Here is a 27,884-nt window from a genome sequence, read left to right as displayed (position 1 = left end):
TACAAAAACCTCATGCAGAGCGCCCAACTTTTATCCGTCCCATGCATTCTGAATTTCGTAAACAATTCAATGTCAATAATGCTGGGAAAATAATTTACACCTTGATGGATGGGATAAACTTAGGTAAAGGCCCTCTAGCATTAGCAGGTAACCTTCTCCCCTTCACCACCACCACCCAAACAAGGTGTGAGTGAACCTAAACAATAGAAGGCTTAAACATTGCTTAGAGGAAAAATGGAAGGAATGCAAAAACATGTCAAAAGAAAATGGATTAGAACGGGAAATAGCAAATTTATTATATAAAATAAGTGGATTCGCCTAACATGGTTATGTCCTTATTGCCACCCAATTCAAACCACATGATGATTCATTTGGAAGGTTACAACTGTTCTGTTTGTACATACTCCCATGGAATCAGTTGCATTTGGCAAATTGCTAATAATCAAAACCTCCAAAACAAACCAACAAGTCATCTGAACTGGGGAGTAAGAACTGAGGATGCAAACACGATAGCCGAATCAGTCTATGCCCAAGGGGAAATTCCATTCTCTAATTTCCTTACTTTTTACCTCCAAAATGGGGACAGAAGTTGAATCAAATGAAACTATCATGTAAAGAAAAAGTTACCATTTCTATTTACTGGTATTCTCTACTTTATTTCAACTATTTAAATGGTATTCACTATTATATACTTTAGTTATTTCTCTATTTATGTTGAAAACCACAATCAATATTTCCAAAACAATGACATGACAGAACAAGGTTCTCAAACTCTAAATTCCACTTAACTACCATTTTGTAAAAACACACCATTCAACCATTCAATGTCAAGTCGAGTCAAATGCCAAACTGATATTTACCATAGCAGTGGTGTATTATACAATTGCTGGGGTGGATACACGATTTTGGAAATGGGGGTTTGAGATATGGAAAGCAGCAGTCCCCTGTAGAACATTCCATGGGCATCCACCCCTGGAAAAGTTTTAAAATCAAGGTCCTCAGAAATGGGATTTCCGGCATTCTGAGGTCAAGTCAGCGTGTTATATGTCTCATTTTTTTTTAAATAAGGTTTTTGACCAAATCAAACTAAACTGGCAGGGATCCAAGATAACTGGCTGTGTCTCGCAAGAAAATAATGTTCTTTTTCCATGTAATAAATACTTTAGTGGCCAAGCTTGGTTTGGTCAAGATGGCTGGATATTGGCCTCATTCTTTTTTTCATGTTTATGGGCCTTCACTCCATCTTGATCTATGAACATGCAAAAAACAAAGAACTTGGCTAATATCCAGCCATCTTAACCTGACACTTGGTCAACAACCCATATGTACATGTACAGATAATGAGTTATCACAATTTTAATATTGTCAGCAATGCCATCATGTGAACTTCTTCTTGGTTGCTGTAAAACGGGACATGTACTAAAAAGAAACAAGAACCACATGTTAGAAAAATACTCATTCATAACTAAAACCTACAACTTGACTTCACTTTTTGGGATTATTATTTTATCAAGTGTTTTATTTCCTCACTAAAGTATTTATGAATGCTTCACATGAATGCTTCAATGAGTACAAAGAGATATGCAGCAGTTCACATGCACTGCAGGTGGCTACATGTATGCAGCTGGTTGATAAACCTGTTTGGAGAGTAATGTAAATTGTATATATTTATCTACTTGTGTTCTATCATGATCATTGGTATGGGCTATGTCCTTGTCAACTACTACCACATGTTAGGAATCGAGTGAATTATCTACAGGCAGCTGTTGCATATAATACATGTAGGATAGGCATGCAATGAGTACAAAGAGCTATGCAGCAGTTCACATGCATTGCAGGCCTATGCTGCTGGTTGATATTCTCCTTATCAACTCATTGCAGAATACCTGCTCGTAACCCTCAGCTTCTCGCATTTGTTTTGCATCAAACAGGTTGCCATCCACAGCGAGCAGTGAAATCTGTGATTCCTTCAAGAGTTGGGGTGTAATCGCCTCTAATGCTAAGCAATTTTCCTCTAGTCTTAGCACTTTCAGTCTTGGACATCTTGAAAGGCTTACTGGAATCGAAGCAACTTGATTTTTGTTCATATTCAGCTCTACAACTTGCAACTCACTGACTGACTCTGGGAGTGTACGAATTTTGTTATCAGACAAATCAACAACATCCAGATGTCTTGAGGTACCAAGGCCCTCAGGAAAAGCAGTCAGTTGATTTGACGCAAGTGACAGAGTTTTAAGGTGGCTAAGACTTGTGAAGAGGCCGGTAGGAAGGACCTTGAGGCTGTTCTTGTTAAGAATTAAGACCTCAAGCTTCTTTAGCTGAGAGAATTCTGATGGTAAGACCCCTAAGAAACAAAGAAAACATAATATTAACATATCCAGACAATCAATGTTTTCAAATAACAAAGAACTAGACTGTTTTTTTGATGGACACTGATAGGGATGATTAAGATAGCTAATGAGGTGCACAGTGCTTAAGCTGGCTTTTATCATCTCATATCCAACAAGTGTGAGTTGAATAATTGTTTTACTAGAAATGCCCCCAAAATAGAAAAAACTAAAATAAAATAGAATTAAGAGTATCCTTCCCATATTTGTGGTGCATTGTATAATATTAACAATTAGACCCGTAGCCCGCAAGGGCTATGGGTAAATAGCCCATGAGGTGAAGCCGAATGGGCTATTGACCCGTGGCCCTTGAGGGCGAAGGGTCTAATTGTTTTAGTACTACCCAACTAGTTGGACAGAAAAGGCAATAATAAAGTTAGCAAATGCAAGTTGAAGAAATATTTACTTGGGAATAAAACGAAAGAAAGCGTCACGCTCGATTGCGCCAATTTTGCTACTCGAGGACTATTTCTAATAGTCCTCTAGTAGCGCGGCCAATTAAAATGAGGGATTTGCATTAGTCCACTAGTTGGGTGATACTAATGGTTCATATACCTTGATTGCTAAGCCAGCGAACCCCTGAGTTACATTATCCGATGATCCAGTTTTTAATAATATTAAGTATATCTATTCATTAATAGCTTTCGTACTAAAGAAATAATTACCAATATGATTTGATGTTAGTGTAAGACTCTTTAGGGATGTAAAACCTCCAACAGCACCTGGCAGCACTTTAAGTTTGTTGTTGGAGAGATCCAAAGTTCTCAGAGATGTTCCTAATCGTAAAAGTTGAGGAGGTACCTGGGAGAGAGAATATGAAAAATATTAGCTGAGTCTTACATCGCAAACATTTTGCATTTAAAATATAAGCCTTAAAATAAATGAAAAAAGTTTCAGATCAGCCCAGAGACCTTGCCTGGCTTACTTAAACAGCAATCTGTAATGAAATCCGATAAAATCGCAACGAGATATGACTTCGATCTTAGTTTTTAAGCGGGAGAAAATCAATATGACCTAACTGAAGCTCTACACAACATAAACTGAAACTATACATTCAAGCTTATTGTACCTCGGATAATCCTTTACCGCAGAGAGAGCACACTCCCGTCTTCTGTGCACTTTCTAAATGTGGAGCTAGTGAATTACCCATTTTCAAAAGAATCCAGGGAGCATCGGACAATAATCTTCCCCAAACGTCTCCCAGTTTCACGAAATATCCCTTGATCACAACACCCTTCTTGTTTTGAAAGCTTAGTAGCCTGGCGAGAAGGAGGGGTGGTCGCTATTCCAAGATGGCTTCCGGAAGAGGAAGAACTCATGTTCTCCTGACGGGCTCTCCAGGTATTCTGCATTCATTACAGAACAGCATTACTAACATTTTCGCAAGCAAGATAGGCTGAAACACCTCCTTCAATCTTTTTATGTGCATGTGCTAGGGGTTGGCAAGACAACTCTTTGTAGGAAAGTTTACGAAGTTCTTAAAGATAAAGGTATCAAGGTACGAGGATTTTATACAGAGGAAGTTCGCAACAGCCAGAAGGGGAGTAGGGTGGGGTTTGATGTTGTCACCCTGGACGGGCAGCGTGGGCCTTTGGCAAGAACGAAGGGGTAAGCTGTTTATGTTATCAAAGAATAAGGGATATTTATAATCATTCTCTACAAATCACATTGCAGTTACATAGTTTCTTTGAACTGCTTTGAAACAGGGTAGTGAGGCATTGAATGACCTGCATTGCTAGTGCAGGAGTCACGGAGTGATAAAGGATGCAAGTTGGAGGGGCCCATGTGCAAAGACTTGTGCCCTATTAATTAATTACTCATATCCGTAACAGAATTCTCAATCATGATTGATTCTACGTGCACCTATTTGTCTTGTAAAATTATCGGCGCACGATCACGTGGGTTATCCAATTACAGTTTTTTGTAACTAGATACCTGTAATGAGATATCCACATGGTTCGCACATCAATTATGTGCGCTTTAATGGCTTCTTTTTTAATGTTTTCTACAGATTTTAAAACTTATGGAAAGCACTACTGATTATATCGCTCAAAATAAGTTCTCCAAAGCCTTAATGTTCTTAATTTCAAAATTTGTTGTAAATACAATTAATTAGTATTTGGACTGAGTGGAGTACAATTCAGGGAGTAATCATGCGCATAATTTCAAATCAGCCTCACGCTTCATGCTCCTTCGATTTTGAAATTACTCGCATGATTACTCCCTGAATTGTACTCTACTTGGTCCAGTTACTATTAATAATCAATAAATCAAATCAATGATTAATCAATTGATTATATTACAGACTCTGATCAGAATCATAGCGAGAAATAAAAACTCTAATTTCAGCTATTTTAGTGACTGATAATTTGCAGGCTTTTTGGAGGGAAATTTTCTACAAGTCATTAGCTTTTGATTGTTCAATAGGCAGTGGAATCCAATAATTATGTGCCTATGTCATAGCTTACACATGCACTAAGCCCCGAAACCATCCTTTTATGACCTTTTTCTTAGTGATGGTCAGACTGCCAGAGCAAGAGCATTGCCTTCAGTTGGTAATTACTTAGTGGATATCAAGTCTTTTGAGCAGCTTGCACTTCCAACAATAAAGCTAAACTTGGACAAATCCAAGGTAATGATTCACTCAAAATTCTACTTTCCTCTACATATCGCATGATTGTTGACTAGCGTCTAGGGCACAGTCCAAGTCAGTTATCAGGAATCAAGATGAAATAATCTTTTAGTGTAAATCTTCTAGTGGTTCAAAACTGTATCTAATTACCTCTTCACAAACACTATCCACAACAGAATAGTTAGTAAATAACGTAGCCAATAAGAGAACAGCATGCATGATAGAAATCTAGTACCACTCAATGGTTTCGCTAAGGGCTAGGCACCAGGCAACTTGACCGACTGTGAGGTTAATTTTGCACACCTGATTTTACCATCTAGAGGAAAGTGTTTTTATAAAGAATTTCTGATCTGAGTTCAAAAAGTTTTGCCCGCCTGTGAGAGCCAGCTGCCCTCCCGCTGAAAACATTAATGAAACCCAGCTGACCGGTAGTTTTATCCTAATTAAATAATGAATATGCAACTTTATATGGAGGCTGTCAGTAAGGTGGAACATGACAAAAAGACTTTCTGTGCTTTAGCTCGAGTAGTAACACCCCAGACAGCAGACACCCCAAAGAAATGTTTTGCTATCTTGTTACTCACAGGTTACTGAAGATGGTGGTGCAGTGGTTATAGTAGATGAAGTGGGAAAAATGGAGCTCTTTAGTCAAAGCTTTATTAGTTCAGTTCGTGAGCTGTTTTCATTGCAACAGGCCACAATACTGGCTACTGTACCTCTCACTAAACAGCGACCAATCTTGTTTGTAGATGAGCTTAAGAACAGAAAAGATGTTACATTAATTGAGGTAAGATGTATGTACATACTATTAGACTATTTTCATTCATTATGTGGGCTATGCAGCCCAACATCTTTTTCAACGCATTGCTCAACACAAAAACTCGGCAATTGGGGGACCTCTCCTTGAAGCTCACGCCAGTTACCACCTACTGAATGAGAGCCATTTTAATATTTTGAGAAAGTGTCAGAGCAAATTCGATTGCTTATTATTGGAAATGCTTTACATCAAGAAACTCAAGCCTACCTTGAATACCCAGACGGACTCAATACGTTTAATTAGTAGCATTTTCTTTGTTACTACTTCTTAATTAGCAACCATTGTTCTTATTATTTTTAGATTTTATAATTTCTTAACTTTTTGACTTGACAATGATGTTAAAACGTCGAATGGTCGTCTAGCTTTTGAGCTGTTTTAGCTTTCTTATGTTTCTAGAGAATATTTTATCGCAGTTTTTATAACTAAATGTTTTTCAAAACCTATCCTTCTTCATGTAGTTTCATTCAACAAAATATAATAGGATTTTTTGTTTGCAAAACATTTGTACAGAAATGAGTATGTGAGGGATTTTGAGGACATTTGTTTAGAAACAACCCTACTTAAATATACTTAGATCCTTTTCCCACTGTGGGAAGTAGAGAAAAACAACCCCTTATTTATAGATCTGTTTTTGTTTTGCTTTACCTTTTTGTTTTGTTTCATCCTTCTCCTTGTGTTAAAGGTCACCAGAAATACCCGAGATGAGTTGGTTAGTGAAATTGTGCAGCTCATTGAAGAGTCCTTGGTGAATAAGTAACTTGGGTAACGATCAGCCTCTACACACTATCAACCAAGAAAATGGGCTGCCTTTTCATTGTTGAGGGGTCCTAAGACACTAGGAGCTCAAGCTGGGTTCGCCTTATGTCACAAGTCCTGTTGAGATCGTGGGTGTTGACAATTCATGACAATGTTGTTGTGTTCTGACACGGGGGATAAATTTGAACTCCAGTTCAAAACCTGTTAAAAAGATACCTGCATTTGGGATCCTACTAAGAACTGAAGATAGGAGTCGCAGGGATGAAGAGGCCATTTGGACTCAAATTGTATTGACTAGTGAGCTTACATGTTTGAATACGTTCATTTTCACCTTAAACCCATTGTAACAGCAGACATCAAGCCAAGGCTTCTTAGCAGTACAAAGAAAGATAGACATGTAGGGTTCAAAAAGACATCAGGTCTTGATCAGGAAAAGACACATGTATGTACATTTGAAACTGGGATAATAAAGGGAAAACACAATATTTATTTAATTGATAAAGGTCATGGGTTGAAATGAAGTTGACCAAAGTCAGACTGAATGATAGCGGAGCTCCTGTGTGCTGAAGGCACGTGAGCAGAGCCCCATACCTTAGGCTCTCAGTCAGTGGGGTACCCCCACTGGTCATGGGTTGAAATGAAGTTGACCAAAAGTTGACCAAAGTCGGACTGAATGATAGCGGAGCTCCTGCGCACCGAAGGGGCACGAGCAAAGCCCCATGCCCCAGGCTCTCGGTCAGTGGGATGATCAAAAAAGAGGGCAGGGGACGAGCAGGGTTGCTTGTCGCCCGCCCACTTTTTGTTCCCACTGAGAGTCTGGAACATGTACCAGGGCTCGAAATTGCGACTCACTGGTCGCCAATGCGACCAAAAATTGAGCACTGGCGACTAAATTTTCAGAACTGGTCCCAGCTGGCTACTCGCGTTTTGTCCGATAACTGAAGAAAACCACAACACAACTTTTGTTTTTAAATCTTTATATTAGGAAATCAATTGGATATGGTAGCTAGTATACAACTCACCTTTCCATCCCCAGTAAAATAATGTCTGAATATTACACGATAATTGAAAAAATTGAATGTATTTCGACACGTCGATACTACGTTCACGGCGCGCCATTAGTTTCAGCGGCTTCTTCCGAAACTGGGATCGCAGGCGCACTTCAACGCCATGTGCTTTTCATTTGCCGCGAAAATGGTGGCAGATACCAATTAGTTGAAGAATTACGTGAGCGAAAGGCGTCGAGGAAAGCCAGTACAAAATAAAGAACGGCATTTCGAAGAAGTAGCAAAGGGAAAATACGCAAGGACCCGTGTTTGTCTCACAATGAAAACCCCGCACTTAAAACGTTTTATGCTTGGCTTCATTTAAAATGACTGTGGAGACAACCACCACCTTAGGAGCAGAGACATATCACCTGAGAACAACGGTAGCTTTATAACTAAGTGTTACTTGTGTTGTTTCTAATTGTTTTCGCTCTTCAATTGTGACTTTTTTTGCATGCAAAGTAACGTATAAAATCGAGTTCTTGTGTAAGTTATATACAAAATAAGTAGGCGACCAAAATTTACGATCTGGCGACCAAAATTTTTCCGTTAGTCGCCAGCTGGCTCCCGAACGAAAAAGTTAATTTCGAGCCCTGTGTACCTATCTTTTTCTACGGGTACAATCTTCTTTATTCTGATCCTCAAACAGTTTTACTTTTAATACATTCTATCTTAATTGGCTCATAGTTATTGGACTATGTAATCACTCATGAGCACCTTGCATAGTTCATGTGTCATAGAATTTATATAACTACAAAATTTTTGTAAAACACAGATCTGCAGATGTATTTGAATTAAGAGAGTAATCATAATACATGTACAAAGTAATATATAACTAACTGACAGAGAAGGAAATCAGGGTTCAAAAAGAATTATTTGAGGTTACTTTTGGACAAAATTTGCTCAAATCAATATTTTTTCCCCTAACAATGTGACTCAGTATCATATATACAGTTGGACTCCACCATTTCGAACTCTCAAGGGAAATGAAAAATAGTTTGAAATAAAGGAAGTTCGAAAAAGCTGGTAGTGAATGACTGAGGGGGGAATTTAAAATACCGAGTTTGATTCAGTGGGGTCAAACTGTATAGGGTTAAAGATGATAACATGTCCACGTTCTCCTAATTGAAATACTGAAGAAACTTGTTATGGCTTGTTTACAGCAGCAACAATTAGAAATTGAAATATCAATTAGCACAACGTTGCTACACTGAAGAAACAAAACAGCTACTCCACTTAAATTATACACAAATACCCTTTACCAATTGTTTTCAACATTCAAAAATGGCAATTAACAATATGTTACTGTAAGCTTCAGACCAAACAAAATGATCAAAACATTGCGATTTAAATTACTTCCTTAATTTGAATAAAAGAACAGCACTCCTCGACAAATCACAGTCACAGTAGTTTGAAGAAAAGTTCTCCAACTTGTCCACACACATGCAAACCGCTGCTTAAACTTGTCTGACAATTCCAGAATGAAAATGTCACACCATGTGATCTAGCTGTACTGGTACTGGCAAATATATCATTAATTATCCCATAACTTGAGCAAGGACCATTCATCAAAACCTTAATATTGTACTTAACTTTGCTTTTCAGTTTGGCAGGATCAAACGTGACGTCAAAGCCATGATAACTGCATTCTCTACTGTGTACAATTGAAGAAGGGAAGCTACCAACTTTTTTGACAACTACTTTATCAGAACTGATTTCCTTTACTATCACAGTCACGTTAAAGCTACTATCTTCCATTCCAAACAAGCGGATTCCATGCAGCATTATGTCCCTATCAGTATGAAAGTTGAGACATTTTTTATCAGCAGCATCCACATTCAAAACTTTTTCCACAACATACCTATACCGAAAACATGATTGACATGTGCCAACTCTTTTGTGTCCTTGGAAACCGACTGGTGGTGTTGATACTGAGTTGAAGTTATTCATCATGTTATTAACCTCAAGTGAAGTTAGAATTCTACTGTCAGGTACAACAGTAACAAACTCCTCTTTCTTCATCAGTGGAAAACGAATTTCTTTCACAATTGATTCCCCAACAATGCTTCTTTTTGCATTGCCATCTGTTGACATTCCTTGCCTTTCACATTCCTTTGCTGCCCAAAGATCCACGGCTTTGAACAACTCCACCTCCGAGATTGTCAATGAATCTCTTTTGACGACTGCTTCTAGTAGAGGCCTTTCAATTGTTCCAAATTCCTCTGATTTCAAAGCCTCTTCTGTGTTTCTGTCGATCACTTCCCAGCATTGATCTAGCAGAATTTTCTCATCATACTGTCGAGCATGAGGTAGAACAGAAAATACGTTTGCCGGATCTAATTTTTTTCGCAGCAATCGAACGCATTTATCGGCCAGAGAATTAACCAGGTATTTCTTTGCCACATACAATACTTGCATCACATTGCTTTCGTTTAGTTCCGCTTTTTCGCTGTACATGTATCGCAGCATTTCCAACACTCCCTCGTACTCGCAGTCTGGTAGGTCAACAGAGTCTGATTTCTCAGCCATTTCCCCATAAAACATGGCGAAAAACACGGGACTACAAATCGACAACACAAACTTGTGGGCAGGAATCGCCATCTTGCTTTTCTTGGGAACACCTCCGTCACTCGGTGCTCGAACAACAAGGCTAACATCGCTCAGTAGATCGTTGTTAAACATGAAACTAATTCTTTCTTGGATGCTTGCTTTGCTCTTCTGCCAGTTTTCCTCGAAGACGGCCATAGTTTCTAACACGAAAACCGAATAACCACAGTAAAATTCACTTACACGGTCCGAAGTACTGCTATGCCAACAAATTTCCCAATAAACACTTGCGCGCTAATGACGCGGGAAATTTCATCCTCGATCCCAGAGCTTTCGCTTTCTTGCGAAGGAGCGGAGGGCCCTGGGGTCGAAGGTAGTAAGTTGACTACAAGCAGAGATGGAAAATATGGAATATAGAACGAGAGTCTCTCATTTAAAATAGGATATTTTTTTCAAAAGAACCTGGGCAAACTGATATGCTTGTTGTCAGAATCATGGAAGTGGCCCAACATAGGAAAACAAGACCTTGCTCATGGACGTTGTAAAAGGGACCAATGACGATGACGCTTTTGTTATTTATTCTGAAAAATTAACCAATCAGCACATGAGAATTTCTGTAGTTATTGTAAAATTAAGTCTTGAGGACCAACGTTTATAAAAAATATATAAATAATGAATTAGTTACCTTCCACAATATGGTATCTGTAGTATCGTCCAAGTGCGTGTTCTTTTCCCGAATGCAGCCACAGAAAAGGGGCGGGATTATTATTCCTGACAAGTGTTCTGATTGACCAAAGTTATGTCGCCGTAGTTATGATCTGAATCAAGCTCGGAAACAGATATCTTCGTTTCTCTAGAATACAGCGTTTCAGTCTGACTTAGAACCATTTAAGTCGCCAACTGTTTCTACCTGCATGACATTTTAAGTTCCTTTATACTCTAATCACCCTGAAACGATTATAAAATATTTTGTAACTAATCTTAATAAACACAAACACAGCATCAGGGGCGGGCATCTCGTTTATTGATGCAGGATACAGCGAGCGTTACATCATCATAAAGAAAATACAGCAGTCAATAAACAGAAAAATTAAAAAGCAAAGTTGAAAGAGATGCCTTCGAGTGGCTCTTGCATAACTTGCAAATTCTTAAATAGCCTACTAGCCCCTTAGGGATTCACGCCTAAAATACTTCTACAGTTAACATGAACCATACATAGTGAACATACTCCAGTGTAATTAGCGAAACGTTACAAAATATATTTTGTTTCCGTGACACGAAATAAAATTAGTTTCAACAAGTTATTTTTGTTGAACATGTTTACCTTGTGAATTACAAGCGCTACCCTGATGACATTTATACTCACTATGTCAATAAATCATTCTAAAACGGAAAACAGTACCATTTCTTTGTTGAACTAAACAAAACTAACTGCTTCCATCGGTTTCAAATATCGCATTGGTGGACAAATCGAATGGTATGGCAGTGTCCCTACCTCGAAAGTCAGATATTTACTTTTCACTAACACTATCCGATTAGAAGTCCAGTTCGTAGTTTTCTTGTGTAATATAACAAGAGACGAGAGTTTCAATCGTAATTTCCCATTTTCGTACAAGGCACCAATTGTAATGTTGCAAATGCCACATTTTGTTGCGATGCACCGAATTTTGGCGGCGATTTTGCCGTCGAATTTACATTAACAATTACGAACTTTACTCTGATTGGATATTACCTCCACTATGTAAATAGTTTACCCCTGAACTGAAAACAGGACCGTTTCGTTTCTGAGGAAACGAAACAAAAATTACAGACTCATCCCACGGATTGCAAGTTCAGTTGCAACCCGAAGAGCTATATTTCAGAGGCAATCAGAGCTGCGTTCTACAGTCAATATTTAACATTCATGCTTGCATCCAATATTTTGTGCATGCATTCATTCCTGGGAGGAACACGCATAATTTTTTTTTTCTTTATTTGTTCGTCTGATGAATCAATTATTCATTTAGTAATAAAAAAGAATTAAAAGTCATGAAAGAGATCACACCTCCAGGATCTTCAGAATCAACTATTCCCTATTATGGAATTAATTTAATCAAAATTATGTGTTGAGTGTACCGTAAACAAAACATGCTCTAAACGAAATATCTCATTCGCAAAAAAAATAAAATCTTAAGCTTTTATCTGAATCGTCTTGGAAAACATTGAAAAACATTGAGTAAAATGAACTTACATAGAGTTTGCAACACAAGTTGCAACTATTTTTCAGTAGTTCATCTATTTTTTACATACATACATACATACTTTATTGTTACCTCCCCAATGGGGCTTTTCAGGAACAATTACTTAAATTACTAAGTTACTAATAACTACACAATCAAAATTAATCAAATTTAAAAAAAAAAAAAAAAAACGTTTACAACATTATCTAAACTTTGTAGTCGCGAAAAATACTAAAAATAAATGAAGTTTAGGGAGTATTTACAAAATTGTCTAAAAGCTTATTCTTTAAGATACGTTTAAAAACTTGAACTGAACAGCTTGATTTTAAAAAGGGGTCTAAATTGTTCCAAAGTCCAATAGTTCTGTAATAAAATGTTCTTTGTCCTGAGGCTGTTTTAAAAAAAGGTATATCAAGCTTTTGGCCACTCCTAGTTGTACGCTTGGTAACTTGCTCGCGGGTAATGAATTGTGACGTCAAATATTTGGGGGCGTGTCCGGAAATGCATTTAAAAGCCATGGTAGCTTGGCGGTAGTATAGTTGGTCCTTAACGGGTAACCAAGACAAACTTTTTAAGTGGGGAGTTACATGATCGTACTTTCTCGCGCCACTAACGATTCGACATGCGTAGTTCTGCACAGCCTGTAATTTCCTTATATTTTTCTCTGTGGTATTTGCCCAGACGTTCGAGCAGTAGTACAACTTACTGAAAACCAAGGCATTTATCACGGTTAACAACGACGTTCTGTCAAGACAGTGTTTGACACGGCTAATTTGCGCGAGGCGTGCGATACATTCCGATACTGTGCTCTTAATATGATCATCAAATGTCAAGTTCGAATCCAAAATCACGCCGAGATCTTTGGCTGATTGTACTGGGGAGATGTCTTTTCCCAGCAAAGACAAACGAAAATCATGGAGCTTCGAAGTCATCTGTCGGCTCCCGAAAACAATTAATTTCGTCGTCTATTACAATCATCTAATAAGAGTACAGTGTACGCCTGGCAAAAAATGCTGCCTTTGTAAAAACACTATGCAGTGGTTATCTTCTAAACTCTTCAATTAAAAACTTTCGTTATGATCTCTTTTCACCACTATAAATTTGAGCAATCCCTCTTTTGCTCTAAAATCTTTAAAAAAAGAATGCAAAAACTGAGGCTGCTCAGATTCTAGGTCAAACCACGAGACTGTCAGACATTACGTAAAACCACGAGTCTTGCATTAAAACTACAGAAGAACTGTTACATGTTGCTCTAATCCTGACAGTTGGTCTAATCCTGACAGTTTTCCCATGTCTTAAAACCATATGTGTCAAAAACTGCAACCATATAAAAGAGCCAAACTGGTCTAAATTATATTGCATCTAATCACAGATCCCAGCACGAATTAACTACCATTGCTTTGCCTGAATCCAGTTTGCCCAGACAGTTAGTCGGTTCACCCAGACTGTGACATGTAGCTTTGTGGTCAGTGGATTGAAGAAGGAGAAATACTAATAGGCATGTGTGTAGTTTTGTTTCATTATGCCCGCAACGTTGTCTTTTTCGCTCCTTTTGTGTACAGAATTATCGCAAGAAAAGTTAACACCTCCTTCTTTGAGCTCTTGGTTCACTCCAGGCAAAGGGACTTTCAGCTCGAGCAAACTGACATCCGGAGAACTGGCTATCAGGCAAAACGACAGGTTATCCCAGAAACAGCACTCCTTTGTAAAGTTATAGTAGCGTAAAGAAAAACTCAGCAATTTGTCCCCACTGAAGAGTGGTGGTAGAAAGTAAACTACCAGTGCCTTTAAAGAAAAATGTCACACCATGCGATGTAACTTCCTGGACACCATTGATCCCAGCATGTGACTCAGGACCATTTATATTCGCCCTAACCACATAATGAACACCTTTCCTCAAATTAACTGGATCAAACATGATATCAACACCACTATAGAAATAATCTTTCCTCCTTACAAGAACTGATGAGAATTTTCCAGATTTATCGGCAATGACACCCCCAAGGTGTTTTAACACGGTCAATGTCACATCATATTCATTATTTCCACTGCCAAACAGACGAATCCCACGGATCACTATGTCTTTGTTTACATGGAAATTGATGCTTTGTTCACCACTGAATTTATGCAGATCTGGCTGAATGCCACTAAATCTGAAACATGACTGATAAGGGCCAACTCTTCTGTCTCCTCGGAAACCAACTGCTGAGGACAATACTGAATTAAAATGCTTCACCATGGAAACAACCTCTTGGGGGTTGAGTATTTCACTGTCTAGCACAACAATTGCAAACTCTTTCTCTTTCATCAATGGAAAACGAATTTCTCTCACTATCTTTTCTCCAAGAATGCTTCTTTTTACATTGGCATCTGTAGTCAGCCCTTGCCTTTCACATTCATTTGTAGCCCAGAGATCAACGGTTTGGAACAAATCTACCTCGTTGACTGTCAAGGAATCTCTCACGACTAGTGCTTCAAGTAAAGATCTTTCAATTGTGACGAATCCATCAGATTTCACTGCTTCCTCAGTTTCTAGATCGATCATTTCCCAGCATTAATCCACAAGAATTTTCTCGCCATATTGCTGAGCGTGTGACAGAACACAAAACACGTTTGCAGTGTCCAAGTTACGTCGTAGAAACTCAATGCACTTAACAGCGAGAGAATTAACCAGGTATTTCTTTGCTACGTACAGCACTTCCATCACATTGCTTTCGTTTAGTTCCGGCTCCCCACCGTATATGTATCGTAGCATTTCTAACACTCCCTCGTACTCACAGTCAGGTAGGTAAACAGATTCCGATCTGTCCGCCAAATCCCCACAGAACATGGCGAAAAACACGGGGCTACAAATCGACAACACCATCTTGTGGGTAGGAATTGCCATCTTGCTTTTCTTCGGAGCACTTTTATCCCTCGAGGCACCAACAACAAGGCTTACATCGCTTAGAAGAACGTTGTTGAACATGAAAATGCCTCTTTGTTTGATGTGGTCTTCTGCTTGCAACCAATTTTCTTGAAAGTGAGCCATCATCACTCGGTCTACTCAGGGAATCTCAGGGAATGCTCTTTCGCCTTTTCTTCTTGAGTTCAAAATGGCGTTATCTCGGCGTTATCGTGATACCAGGAGCAATTGAGTCAGCGGTGTTTTGTGAGCAAGATAAAGAGGTTGTTTAGTATGGTAATCGTGTCCTATGGCAGAACGGGGGAACTGGACAATGGGCTTCAAACTTTGTCCTTGATCTTCTTACTTTTTCGAATGAATAAAATATTGGTATACCCTGAAAAAAGGAAAAAGAGTTGCGCATAAAAATCAAACTCGATAAAATATAGTTTACAGCAGCTTCTGTGGATGAATTAACATCAACAGTGTGTTTGGCCTGCGTAGCTTGGCGGCTTTTGAGCAATTTGAGCGCGCTAAGAAAGCGGCGAAGCCGCGATAATGAGCGCCAACCTCGCATTAACGAGCGGAGCCTAAGAGAAAGACAACTGAGAAACCGCCTGCACGGATTACCGGCTTTTTTTGTTCGTCCAGTACGCTGGCGTGCGGGCCATTGCCTTTGAATCAAAAGGCTAACACATCAGTCAAAATTTTAAGTAATCTCCCAGAGGACAGCTCCAAGGAACAACAATGATTACAACGCAGATCTTTGGCGCGTATAAAACAGAAAATAATTCAGAAAGCGTTGTCGAAAGCGCTATCGCGCCTGAATATTCTTCGCGAATATCGCGAAATTGTTGACTGCCAAACGCAAGAAACAGCCGTAAACAATTTGCCTGACGGAAGAGAAGTGATTGTCGTTTTCCCAACAGACTTTGGCAAAAGCATGATTTTTTACCGTGTTTCACTGTTTGCGCTCGCCAGACTAGTATTGTCCTCTACGAGAACCAGTACATGTACCGTTGTTATTTCGCTGTTAAAAGCATCATCGACGACTAAATTTCAGAAATATTATCTCTAAACTTCACAACAATGGAATTGTCGTCTGATGTTTTATGTCCTTTTCTTGTTTGACGACTTCTATCTGGCAACGAAACGGTCGTTGGCAATAGACGTTTGCATTTGCTTGAATCATCAGAAACTTCAATCGCCGCTTGCTTCCCTTTCTGCAGGCTCCAGTAGATGAAATTATGAAGTCCAAAAGCGTTTCTTCTTTTACGTGCACAGACATGGTACACACGATCAGGTGATATGTCTGATCTTTCTATTTCTAGACCAATTTCAGATTTCTGACAAAGTGCCATTTTGAAATCCTTCATGCTTAGAGACCTTGAAAAGGTTTTGCATGGAAATGTTTAAATTCTCCGAATTTGATCTTGAGCGGACAACAACAAAGTCTACAATTATCGTTTTAACTTCTCTCGATTCCTCCCTTGACAGACTTTTTCGGCGTATTGCCCCTCGCCGCCATCGAGCAAACACCGCATAGGATAGTTTTGTTTTGATAGACTCTACAGTATCACAGTGACTTTCCCCAGCCAAGTTGGCTGGAAGCGGTTTCTTATTGCGATCTATGCTCTGATTAGCTGCGTTAATACAATCCACAAAACCTGTCATCGGGTTGTCAAAGTATGTAATAGGGGCGGCAATAAAAAATGCGAGTAATCCAGGCAGGCGGTTCCTTGCGGCTTCGCCGCTTTGTGCGCTCGCGCTCAAACTGCTCAAACTGCAAAAATTGCTTAAACCGACAAGCTGCGTAGGCTACGTTGTGTTTGGTTTGGAAAGGAATGAAAGTAAGCTCAGTTAATGTCTATAGTCTAGTCTATAGCAGTACAGGCTCGATAGCATAGAGATCTCGCTAAATAATATAGTGTGTTTTTGAAAAGTCTCATTCGGACAATCCTGGTCAAAAGTCTTGGGACACTTTGCACTTTTGTTTACATGTGGTCTTTCTGTCCACCTCCCCCTCCCCACCCCCCAACACAATTTTAATGTCGATTCATCCAAAGTAGACTCACTATTCCAGCAAATTTCTTTTTGGGGGGGGGGGGAGGGGAGGAGGGGAGGGGGGTTCGGCAAATTAAATAATCACTTCCCATATAATGCGTCACCAGTTGTCATTCTGTCAACTGTCCTAAGGACTTTTGGCCAGGATTGCAGTACTGCGAGAAATGACGTCATCGATATCTTTACTAATTCGAACCACCTAGTAATGATATGGAAAATATACTACGCCTCTAAGTTTCCGGATGTAGTTTTGTAGGAATTTTACGAATGGTTTATTTTCCAGTAAAACACTCGTGTCTATATAATAAATGAATTTTACGTTCAAGTGGCAAGAACGATATTGAGATATTGTTTTCGTCACTTTATCTTTGAGCCAACATGTAATGTTCTTTTTATTATATGTAGACCAAATATCTGACATTGCCGTTTTTATTGTGTTTCCATACCACCTACTCAACAAACGACGAGAGAAACCGATAGCATTCAAAACGGTGGTTTCACTCTGAAAATGCATCAATGTTTTCCCACCATAACACGCCAGAGGAATTTGAATTTTGTATTTGTGGTTGCGTGAGGAAACCACGTGCGGGGGTGTATCATAATTATCGTAACGTTATCATTTTCGCAAAACTTCGTTAACGAAAAAATTTTCCGTCCACACGAAAACGCAACGTCGGTGTTTTCAAATTCCTGCGGTTTGAAAAGCCTTTTCGAAAAGCTCCTTTTGTAGGTAAGAGAAAAAAACTAAAATAGCGTGCTGTATATTAATATCAGTTAGATCTCAGCTGGAGAAGGTTATTTTCAACAAGATTTTCTGAGGTGATGCCGAAAAACTTTTAGTGTGACACCGCATGTGTTTAATACTGATTAATTAATTATTCACCCGATTGCACCACACCTATATATCACTTATCACTGGAATATCTTACTTTGTATGTTAACCACGTGCGGCGAGATTGCGTCCACCATAAGAGTCGCCCTGGCCTTGGTTTTTTGCCACAGATAAGCAGCATTGATATAACGACATAGGAAAAGATTAGCTTTTTTCTCCTTATTTCCTCAGGCTTATGTCATTGTTCCTGTGTACGTTATGTCATGTTGTTCACACTGGTGACATAAAACATCCAAGTGAGGTGCTTTTACTTTTGTGTGACCTTTCCTTGTATCATGTTATTGTTAATGTCAACAAGAAGTTAGCTCACCTTTGCGAGGGTCATTAACCTAGTGGGAAAGTTTTTAGCGATGTTTTCACTTAGTATATATAGCCGGCGTCACTGTATATGGCAGCTGACGGCCTCATATCGCTTGAAAAACTGTGGGCACTTAAGGTCTATAGAATAGTTTAGTTTTACTAGCTAACTCGCGGCAGTGAACTGTCTGATAAAGCTGGGTGCTCTTTGCACCAAGCTGTACAGAATCATTGAAATAGATCTCTTTTTTTCATACCTGTTAAAAAGTGCTTAAGTTTAATTTCTAAATTTTCATTTTAAACGAACAAAGACAAAACATGCCGAAAGCAAGACTGAATAATCAAAAGTCACAAGACACAAGAAAGGCTAAAAAGAGGAATCATCATCATAAAGAACGAAGCAACTTTAAAATACCTTATTACAAACATGTTTCGCGATTAGATACAAACTACTTTTTGACGGCAGGGCAAAGGGAACAATAAGGTAAAAATTTTCACAAAAATAAAAGCCGGATTTAATCTTAGTAGAAGCCTTGTGTCAAGTAAAATTGCGAGGATAAACTGCCTTTTTCACAGATGACCCAGATATAATAATAAAGCGAGGCAATTTGTAACTCAAAGTCACCGGCAAAACATTAAATTTTTCATGTACAATGTGAGTGGTGTTAAAATCATGTAAAAACATTTCTTTTTGAATAAATGCAGTTCTATTATTATTGTCATGCTTGCCAAAAGTTTGTAATTACTGGATCAGTTCTGTGTTGATAATGAGAAAACGTCACCTTTACTAGAGCTTGTTGGACAATGTTTCAGCAAAGAACATTAAAACGAGATCAAAGATAAAAACCATAGTTCTTTTGCCGATTGCATTTATGGTAAAGCTGTTTAAGGTGAGTTTAAAACCCTTCAAACGTTTCGGCGGAGAAACATTGAGTAAAAATTCAAAGCTTTTCTCATCGCAGTGGAGTGTTTTATATTCAGAATGGAAATCACTTCAAGGTGGTCTATGGATAACTTAGATTTTATGCACACAAAGACAACGATCTCAGAAAGACGATATTCCAAGCTTTTTCTATTCTTATTATTTCCTTACTTCTCTGATATCCACCTGACATAAAGCCTCCCTTTTTCTGTGTAAATTGCTTAATCTGGCTATCAAATTCCAGTTCAAATTATCTGCAATCTCTGACAAATACATTGCAATAATGTCAGTATCATGACTGTCTAAGAACCAATGAAATGCCGTATCATTGGTTATTTACCTCAGTGACGCAGTTTTTTGGCATATTTTCCCTGGCGGCTCTTCAAGGGAAACTTCTAGAGCTCGTTTGATATCTCCATTGTTTTATTCCGTTTTATGTATCAATTGTTTGATATGGAAGGCAATATTTGACCGCAGGATCTTCACGAAAGCCTCTTAGCGAAAAAAAAAATTGATAAACGGCAAATTATTTTTTTCGAATATGATTTCCCCGCGCGTCGAGATAATGACAGATCTGTTAGTAGAGAGTCGAGTGAATGGTTGTAAATGAGCATTGTGGCAATTTTGCCTACCCTTCACTCGGGACAGAGCTTCAGATATAATCCAGACATCAATTGAAAAAGGATTTTCAAGTGTTTAAGAGTCGTCGACGAAGAGAAATAAGACGAACGCTTGTAAATCACTACACTGATAGAAGGCTTAAAAGGGGATTTCCGAACGAGTAAAAAGGTAAGAATATTTTTTACCTTTCTTAGTACATTAACAAGCAGAATCTCACCTAAACGTTGATTTAACCGAATTATTTCACAACAAACAAAACGTCATACATACATCATACTTGTGGCTGTTTTTTTCAAGAGTTGTAAGACCTTGCTTCGTTTGGTTTTTAGTCCTTCGTGTTGTAGTAAGCCCTCGAAAACTATTGGAAACTATACATATATTTTTATATTGGTATAAAGAAGTCGATGTTTGGTTCTAGATTAAAAGTAGACACCTTAGAATACGATAGAATTCACTTCCATCACGACAGATCAGTTTCTAAATTTAAGCAATAGAGCGAATCGGCCTTTTTCTTTTGACAAGCCCTTGTCGAAAGGCCAGAAAATATTCCAGCTAAAATATCTGAATCTAATTCAAAATATTACTCTCATTATTCTGATGTTATAATTTTCCATATTTTACGGCTTGAAAAAGTCTAGCGAGACCGAGCTTGCACCCTTAGAAACAACCATTAATGACTTTTGCTGCAGTCAATATGCATTAACACTGTAATTAATATTCATTAGCAGCACATTATGGCAGTATTTTTTAAATTTAAGTTAGTACTAGTTTGAAAAATACAAACTTTAATATGTTTTTCCTTGACTTTTATGACTAAAAATGCAATTTACTCGTCGTTATGGCAGAAACGATGTACACGGTTTTTGTGTTTCCTGCTACGGTAAGCGGTAAACAAACAAATAAGATCAACATAGCGCCTTAATTTTATGAGATTTGTTGAATCAACAGGCTTCCTTTTTGTACAGAAAGTTTATAATTGTATTTCTCCACACCATCTCCCCAATGCTGTCTTGAACAAATTGCTTCCGATATTCTGGCAATGTGCTGTTCTTTATGTTTTCTATCCCTTTCAACGGAAAAAAAAACATATTATAAGCTATTATTTTAGTTTTGAAAACAGGATTGATATTTTTCGTCCTGGTTGATGGTTTTTATTAAATATCTCATTTGTTGCTTCTTCCTATTTTCTACTTACAACAAAAGAACAGCTGTTTTTCCAATAGTTCTCTATTGTGTGGATCTCACGTAAATTTGCATAATTTAACTCGACCGTCTGCATTAAATTTGTGTTTAATTATGCCAAAGGCCACAAAAAATTCCAAAAGTAACCAAAACAAAATCATAACAATTTAAAATAAGTAAATAAGTGAATGAGTAAATAAAAACAAGTAAAACTTGTGGGAAAAACATCATGAGATTACGACACCTATGTTAAGTACAGTTTTTTTTAAAAAAAATCGAGAATCCTTCAAAATCTTGATATGATTGAAACCGGGGTAACACTGAGTCGTACTAAAAACTTGCAAATCACCACATTTAACTACTTGAACAGTTATTACTCAAACGATTATTTTTACATTCTATTCAAGTTGATGAATTTTATATGCAGTCACACTTTTTTCTGTTTAAAATAAAAGAAAATTTTACTGTGCTTGTATTGTTCTTAGTCCGATTGATCAGCTTCTTAAAGAGTCAAAATACGTTGGTTCTAAAAGGAAACAGAATGACCCTTAATTTCCACTTGCAGATGGCCGATTGATACATGTTTTTTGTTCTCAACTGAGCAGAGCCGCTCACTTTTCATCTGTTCCTTGCTTGAACCTCTGGGCACTTTTGTTGGTATATGTGAGTCTTTTTAGAGCAGTTTGAATTGAGTATCGTAAAACCAAAACCAAAGTTATCATTTTAGCCAATCACGAAGGACACAGACAATCGAATGAACCAATCAAAATCCAAAGTAAAACACGTAGCTGACGGGAAGTGCAGGAAAACGCGTGCGAGCGAGTCACGTGTGGTTTTGGATAAAACTTCTGATTCAATGAAAAAGTCGCGCGAGTCGTTGAGCAGGAGCTTATAACGAGTGAAATTTCATAGAAAAAGAAAAGAATATGAAAAAAATCCCTTTTTAACTCTCAGTAATTAGTAAAACTCTACCATTTACACCTTCGATTTGAAAGAATCTGGAACACTTGGAAAATTGTTCGCCTCTGTCCTAAGTTCCATATCGATGCAATTATCACACCAACCAGAAAAACCTTTAACGGAATTTAACAATTAAGAAACGTAGCCAAGGAGAAGGTTAGGTATAAAAGGTTTTACTTCTCGTTTCTCTTGTTGTGTCGATCAGTGTTAAGCTCGTCAGGCGCAGAACTGACGTTTTACTGACGAGTAAAGAGGAACGAAATGCGCTCGTAGGACGCTCAATTGTGTTTGCAACGCCACAATCAGTCGGACGTAACTATAAACGCTCTGCTCGCCTTAGCCTGACCGCTGACTTCATGGCAAAATTAACTACATGACATGCGCAAGAACACTGTCCTTGACATCGTAGACGCGTAATCAAACATAAAATTTCATCGAAATTTCGATTCGAGCACATTTGTCTGGAAAAATCTGCTTTTCTCTAGCCCAATAGTGTTTAGACATTTCTTCTAGTGTTACTGAGCGAAGCATTGACCAGCTTCGAATTTAAGTATATAATCAAGAGCAGAAAGAGAAGAAGAAATCGAGTTATCAACAAGAGTCTTGATGTACTGAAAATTCACAAAATCAAAATTTAAACAAAACGAGTCGCAGTCATAAGATTTCTGTTTACAGGGCGGTTTTGAACTTGTTGTTGTTGCTGTATTTTGTTCCTATAGAAACAACCTTTTAATTCAAGTAATATTGAAAGTCGTTTAAAATGAAAAAGACGTGAAGCTGCGTTTAAATGTTCCTTTACATTATTCCCCATTGCGCGTAAGCTTGTTCCTTACGATTCAAACGAGAAAACGCTAAATTAAAATTTGTTCATTAATTAAAGTGAACAAATAAAGACGTGAAATGATCTTAATTTTTTTCTTATTGTCCAGATACTGTAGAGTATTCCACTATTGAGTCTTTTTACTGACTGACTGACTGTCTGATTGATACTTTATTTAAAATCGAGCAATTGGGACTAAATGGCACAATGTTTGCCACTTTTTCCGCCTTTGAAACTCCGCTTGAACGTCATAAAAACTGTCAAAGTATCCCCGTTTTTGTGATTAACACACGCCTGCCGCGCTGCCGACACTCGGAATTATTTTACCCCCCAAATGGCTGTCGTTTCGCTCCCGTCCTTAAACCTACCAACACGCAAACGTTAGACCATCTGCAACAACTTAACTTTTCCTTAGAGCCAAACTCGCAACGTCTTTAGACTGACCACAGTTTGTGAAAAGATTATTTAATGCTCAGCAAACTTCTTTCGGCAAATTCTGTGCCATTTACGGATTAGTTTGCATATAACGACATGATTTTGATTACGTGTTAATTTACTTTTATTGAATTGTTGTTAGTAGTTCATCTTCTGCCGTACATTGGGTTCATCCAGATTTCCTTTACGCAGTGCAATTTATTTTAGATGCTCAGCGTTTAAAACCATCTTTCATTTCTTGGTCTGATCCCGGGTTATTCTTCTTTCGCATGAGAGAACAAACATCTTTTAATGAGATCTTCTAAGCTTCAAAAGTATTCATAGCTGTTAAGAGAGGTTATTATTCCCGGTTACCTTTCAAAATAACCACCTGCTTGTCAATCAAAAAGGGCGGAATCTACTCAACCAATAAGAGCAAGTGCGATTTATTCGTTTTAAAGGATTAAGAGTTACCAATAGTTTCACACAGCTAAAGTAGATCAAGCATAAGCAGGATTTGTTCAAGATCACATTTTCTCCTGCTCTAGATTTAGAACATCGCTCGGTACTTGAAGGTATGCTTCAATATTTGATGTCTTTTAAAACTTGCAGCTTTTGGTGGGTATCTTTCTCTCCAGTGCGAAACATAGACACAAATGTTATATAATATATTTGTTTTCTAGTTTCTCGTGTATTTTGCCAAATTAACTTGGCAAAGAGAATCGACTTTAATGTCATATTTTCACTCGATCCTCTGCGAATCTCAGTCCCTTGAATTCAGTGCAGATTGCAAAAATGTGGCTCGTTTGGATCTTGAACCCTTACAAAAAGAACTTCTTCTCGGTGAAGTAATTATTTGATGATCTTAAAAAAAAAGAGCTGCAGATAAACTCGGTTTCCTGTCTTAGCTGATCGTTTTAGGAATTCCACAGTAATGTCTTTCATGTAGATTTCACTTAATATTTTCATGTATTTTTCCACTCCACCAGATTGCCCAGAACTCTGAAATAAAATTGCCTCAGAAAGCATTCGTTTCTCCGAAACGACATTCGACACAAAGCTAACCTATTGGGCATAAAAATACGCTTTCTAGAAAATTGTCGAGTATTAGTGGCTTACTCCGTTCCGTGCGGAACTTTACCCATCGATCGTTAAACACATGACACTATTGAAAATGACAAACTCTATGGTAAGTACACTGTATTTCTCCATGATGCCGGAACACGTAAAAAATTTATAAGGACATCAACCAGTTTTATATGCTGCAATCACCGGCAAAATCTCTAAAACCGAAAAGTCTATGTCGAAGAAAAAAGGAAAAAAAAAAATAGAGTTAATTGAAAAAGCTCTTTCATTTTGGTGCCTGGGTGGGAATGCCGTACGTTCAGATACCAATTCTGTAGCTGTCTTTAGGAAAGCAATATTTATCCACCTCCAACCGAAAAACTTTATATCGAGATTGAACAGTGTTTAGTGGGAACAATAAATTATCTCTATTTGCGTGGGCAACCATTCGGTGTATTATATTTGGCGGACTTATTGGATTTCAAGGTAAACCTACATGCCATCAATTATAAATTTAAAAAGATTTTATGAGAGAAATAACTTCTTTAGAGATGCAGGGAGATAATTGAGAAATGCTAAGTATTAAAATATGACACAAAGTGTAAGTCGTTGGAACATTAATAATCAAACGACTGTAGGATCTAATTGTCAAGTCTGTTAAACATTTGCCGTCTATTGTTATACTGAAAATAGGAACAAGCTTCAATAACAACAAAATCATTGACAGGCCATTTCAACCTGCAAAAAGACACAAATCGCATCATATATGTTTTGTTTACACAATATTCAGGGGCACCTACCGACGGTTTTCTCCAAATGCTTTAAAAGGCTGTTTTAGGGTATGCTTTAGGAGTGCTTTTAAAGCTCTGTAGGTTCATTTTAGGCTGCGCTATAAAATTTTTATCGGTTCGGTCATTCTAGGGGAATTTATAGTCTCCTTGAATTTAAAAGGACTTTTTTGTCCATTATCCAAAGACCTTTGGTCTTATTGCCTTTCCGAAAATCATAGCTGGCTTTTTCTGGTATACAAAACGACATCTCTATCATTCCGAAAAAACGGCATTGATAGTTTTCTCATATCATGAAAGTTCCAGGCGAAAATTTTCTTAAGAAAATTGGAGGGGATTAGAGGTCTTCTGAAAAGATTTTTTACTGAAAGGATCCGTTGGATGCTCCTGCATATTCTCACATTGTTTTAGGTTAAATTAGTATAGTGAGGGAAAGTCTTGTTATGGCTTTCTTCAAATCCACCCGTACATTAATTGCAGTGGCAGATCTAGAGGAAGTGCTCGGGGGGTCCGAGAACCCCTTAATTTGGCTAAAAAAAATATCGCAGAAGGAAGAAAAGCCGGCAGAGCAAGCAAAACAAACCGCCCCCCTCTTAGCTCAAGGTCTGGGTCCGTCACTGCATTGTCACTGTATTTTTAATGTTTCCTAGTTCTTGAATAGGTCCATAAAAACTTAATGGCTTTTGGAAAAATATACCATCGCTAAGGAACTGAAGATGAATAGATAAAAAATCGTTACACCCACCCTTAAAGCCCACGAGGATGGTTGGGTCATGTAGCAGTTCTCGTAAGGTCTCACATGAGTGGCTCGATACCCTTTGAGAGAACAGTAAAAAAACAGCAGAAACAATGCCCTTAGCCCGGAAAAGGATATATAAGAGCTGCTACAATAATAAAACAGTGGCAGCTTACGAGAGCTGCTACACTTGTAAGACCAAGGACTTTTCACAAATTGCGCTTCCAACCCGAAAAGGGATGGTTCAGGAACTGGACTGAAACTTTTACAGTGTAAAAGTAAACGTGGATACCGAGCCGAACTATAATTTTCTTTTTTTATTTACTTATTTTTGCCTCTTTAGATTGGTTATAACCTGAAGTCAACATAAGAGCCATGAGCCAAGTAAACGTTACGCTTTCCCGCGTAGAAAACCTCACCGCCTTGTCAGGGATTAAAATCGATACTACAACTAAAGTAACGATCACTGTCGCCTACGGTATCGTCTTCCTAGCGGCGTTGCTAGGCAACATTGTCGTCATCTGCCTGGTTCTCAAGCTACCCTCGATGCGCTCGCTGACAAACATGCTTCTTGTGAACATGTGTGTTGCCAACTTGCTGGTAACGCTGTTTGCGATGCCTTATTCGATCCTGTATGTTTTCCTTCAATACCGTTGGTTATCTGGTCACCTTGGTAACGTCACATGCAAGCTGGCGCATTTCTCGTACGCGCTGTCTATCGCCGCGTCGATTTTCGCCTTGTTGTTGATTTCACTGGATCGCTACTACGCTGTCTTGCACCCGTTCAAACGCCGCCCGCTTCTGCTACGAAGCACTAGATGCGCGTCGCTGGGAATTTGGATTCTCTCCTGCATCTTCATGTCTCCGTATTTATTTCAGTTCAGGGTCATACAAGATAGCTTTGCCTCATACTGCATTATTAGCTGGTCACCTCTTGACAACGTCACCGCCTCCCAGATTTACTACATCATTGTCTTTGTCTCGCTTTACTCGCTACCTCTTACAGGAATTGGTTTAGCATACAGCCTGATCGGCAAAAATCTCTGGCATCGAAAGATCCCTGGCCAACAAACCATTTCCAACAGGCGCGTTGCCGAGAGGTCAAAACGCAAAGTGGTGCGTATGTTAATCGTGGTAGTCGTGGTATTTGCTGTGTGTTGGATTCCCGCGCACCTTATGCATTTCTTGTCGTATTTTCAAAAAGAAACGTACTTCTCCCTTCCTCCGCTGATCCTGTTGTTGTTTTACTGGTGCTGTCACGCCAACAGTGCCATTTCACCGTGGTTATTCTTAATTATGCACCACAACTTCAGACAAGGAGCTCGCAGGCTCTTCAAGCGTCCTTCCTGGCAGGCTAGTCTACAGCACTCATCTTCAACACATATCGCCCGAGGACATAGCTTGATGTCGCGTCAAGGGACCGTAATGGCAAACCGAAAGCAAGTTGATAATGCAAATGAGGCTGTATAATTTTCTTTGGGAATAGTTGAAGAAAGCTCAGGGAGTAGACTTAATAGTGAAATTTTAATTAAAATTTTAATAGTTAGGTTCCTCCAAGAATCGATAACCTTTGATATCTTAACTGATGATCACGGTCTCAAACCGCGCAGCAAACAAATTATATATAACTTGAAGAAGGAATGTAACCGTTTGCCCGTATACACGCGGGAAAACCTGTAACGGCGGGAAATTTTGTAACGGGTTTTGCACGCGGGAAAACGTGCGCGCGAAAACATATGGAAACCAGTGCAAAGGGAGCGAGAAATTATCGCTTTCCTTATGTTATTGGCTCGACAATGTCAGAAGGGGAAACATTCTATGTGTCCACCATCTTT

The 27,884-nt window shown here is 38.5% G+C and overlaps 6 protein-coding genes across 9 annotated transcripts; 2 read left to right on the top strand and 4 right to left on the bottom strand.

The window, feature by feature from the left end:
- Positions 1–277: 277 nt before the first annotated feature.
- Positions 278–3,617, bottom strand: LOC145470578 (leucine-rich repeat-containing protein 57-like). 3 transcript variants are annotated; one of them, XM_081454390.1, is made up of 4 exons: positions 3,457–3,617; positions 3,053–3,188; positions 1,887–2,344; positions 278–1,419 (listed from the first exon to the last, which is right to left on the bottom strand). In XM_081454390.1, exons 1-4 carry the CDS (start codon positions 3,535–3,537, stop codon positions 1,378–1,380), a joined length of 717 nt encoding a protein of 238 aa, XP_081310516.1. In that variant the 5' UTR covers positions 3,538–3,617; the 3' UTR covers positions 278–1,377. The 3 variants fall into 3 exon arrangements, with proteins under 3 accessions (XP_081310516.1, XP_081310514.1, XP_081310515.1); XM_081454389.1 differs by lacking the exon at positions 278–1,419 and having other exon boundaries at positions 1,790–2,344; XM_081454388.1 differs by lacking the exons at positions 3,053–3,188; positions 3,457–3,617 and having other exon boundaries at positions 1,887–3,044.
- Positions 3,618–3,673: 56 nt separating this feature from the next.
- On the top strand, positions 3,674–7,416 carry LOC145470581 (cancer-related nucleoside-triphosphatase homolog). 2 transcript variants are annotated; one of them, XM_081454393.1, is made up of 5 exons: positions 3,674–3,728; positions 3,824–3,995; positions 4,902–5,019; positions 5,606–5,806; positions 6,519–7,416. In XM_081454393.1, the coding sequence occupies exons 1-5, from the start codon at positions 3,680–3,682 to the stop codon at positions 6,591–6,593; spliced, it is 615 nt and encodes a 204-aa protein (XP_081310519.1). In that variant the 5' UTR covers positions 3,674–3,679; the 3' UTR covers positions 6,594–7,416. The 2 variants fall into 2 exon arrangements, with proteins under 2 accessions (XP_081310519.1, XP_081310518.1); XM_081454392.1 differs by lacking the exon at positions 6,519–7,416 and having other exon boundaries at positions 5,606–6,109.
- An 824-nt stretch (positions 7,417–8,240) lies between these two features.
- LOC145470553 (BTB/POZ domain-containing protein 6-like) lies at positions 8,241–11,113 on the bottom strand. The gene has a single exon (XM_081454364.1). It carries the CDS (start codon positions 10,381–10,383, stop codon positions 9,040–9,042), a length of 1,344 nt encoding a protein of 447 aa, XP_081310490.1. The 5' UTR covers positions 10,384–11,113; the 3' UTR covers positions 8,241–9,039.
- Positions 11,114–14,115: 3,002 nt separating this feature from the next.
- On the bottom strand, positions 14,116–14,949 carry LOC145470577 (BTB/POZ domain-containing protein 6-A-like). The gene has a single exon (XM_081454386.1). It carries the CDS (start codon positions 14,947–14,949, stop codon positions 14,116–14,118), a length of 834 nt encoding a protein of 277 aa, XP_081310512.1.
- Positions 14,950–14,958: 9 nt separating this feature from the next.
- Positions 14,959–15,438, bottom strand: LOC145470582 (BTB/POZ domain-containing protein 6-like). Its single transcript, XM_081454394.1, has one exon. The coding sequence runs from the start codon at positions 15,436–15,438 to the stop codon at positions 14,959–14,961; it is 480 nt and encodes a 159-aa protein (XP_081310520.1).
- A 4,326-nt stretch (positions 15,439–19,764) lies between these two features.
- Positions 19,765–27,608, top strand: LOC145470558 (substance-K receptor-like). Its single transcript, XM_081454369.1, has 2 exons — positions 19,765–20,252; positions 26,393–27,608. The coding sequence occupies exon 2, from the start codon at positions 26,425–26,427 to the stop codon at positions 27,517–27,519; it is 1,095 nt and encodes a 364-aa protein (XP_081310495.1). The 5' UTR covers positions 19,765–20,252; positions 26,393–26,424; the 3' UTR covers positions 27,520–27,608.
- The last annotated feature ends 276 nt before the right edge of the window (positions 27,609–27,884 follow it).

This window comes from Orbicella franksi, chromosome 15 (assembly GCF_964199315.1).
Source record: "Orbicella franksi chromosome 15, jaOrbFran1.1, whole genome shotgun sequence".
Taxonomy (NCBI): Eukaryota; Metazoa; Cnidaria; class Anthozoa; order Scleractinia; family Merulinidae; genus Orbicella; species Orbicella franksi.
Note: the sequence above shows the minus strand (reverse complement) of the source record. Positions and strands in the feature narration are given on the sequence as shown.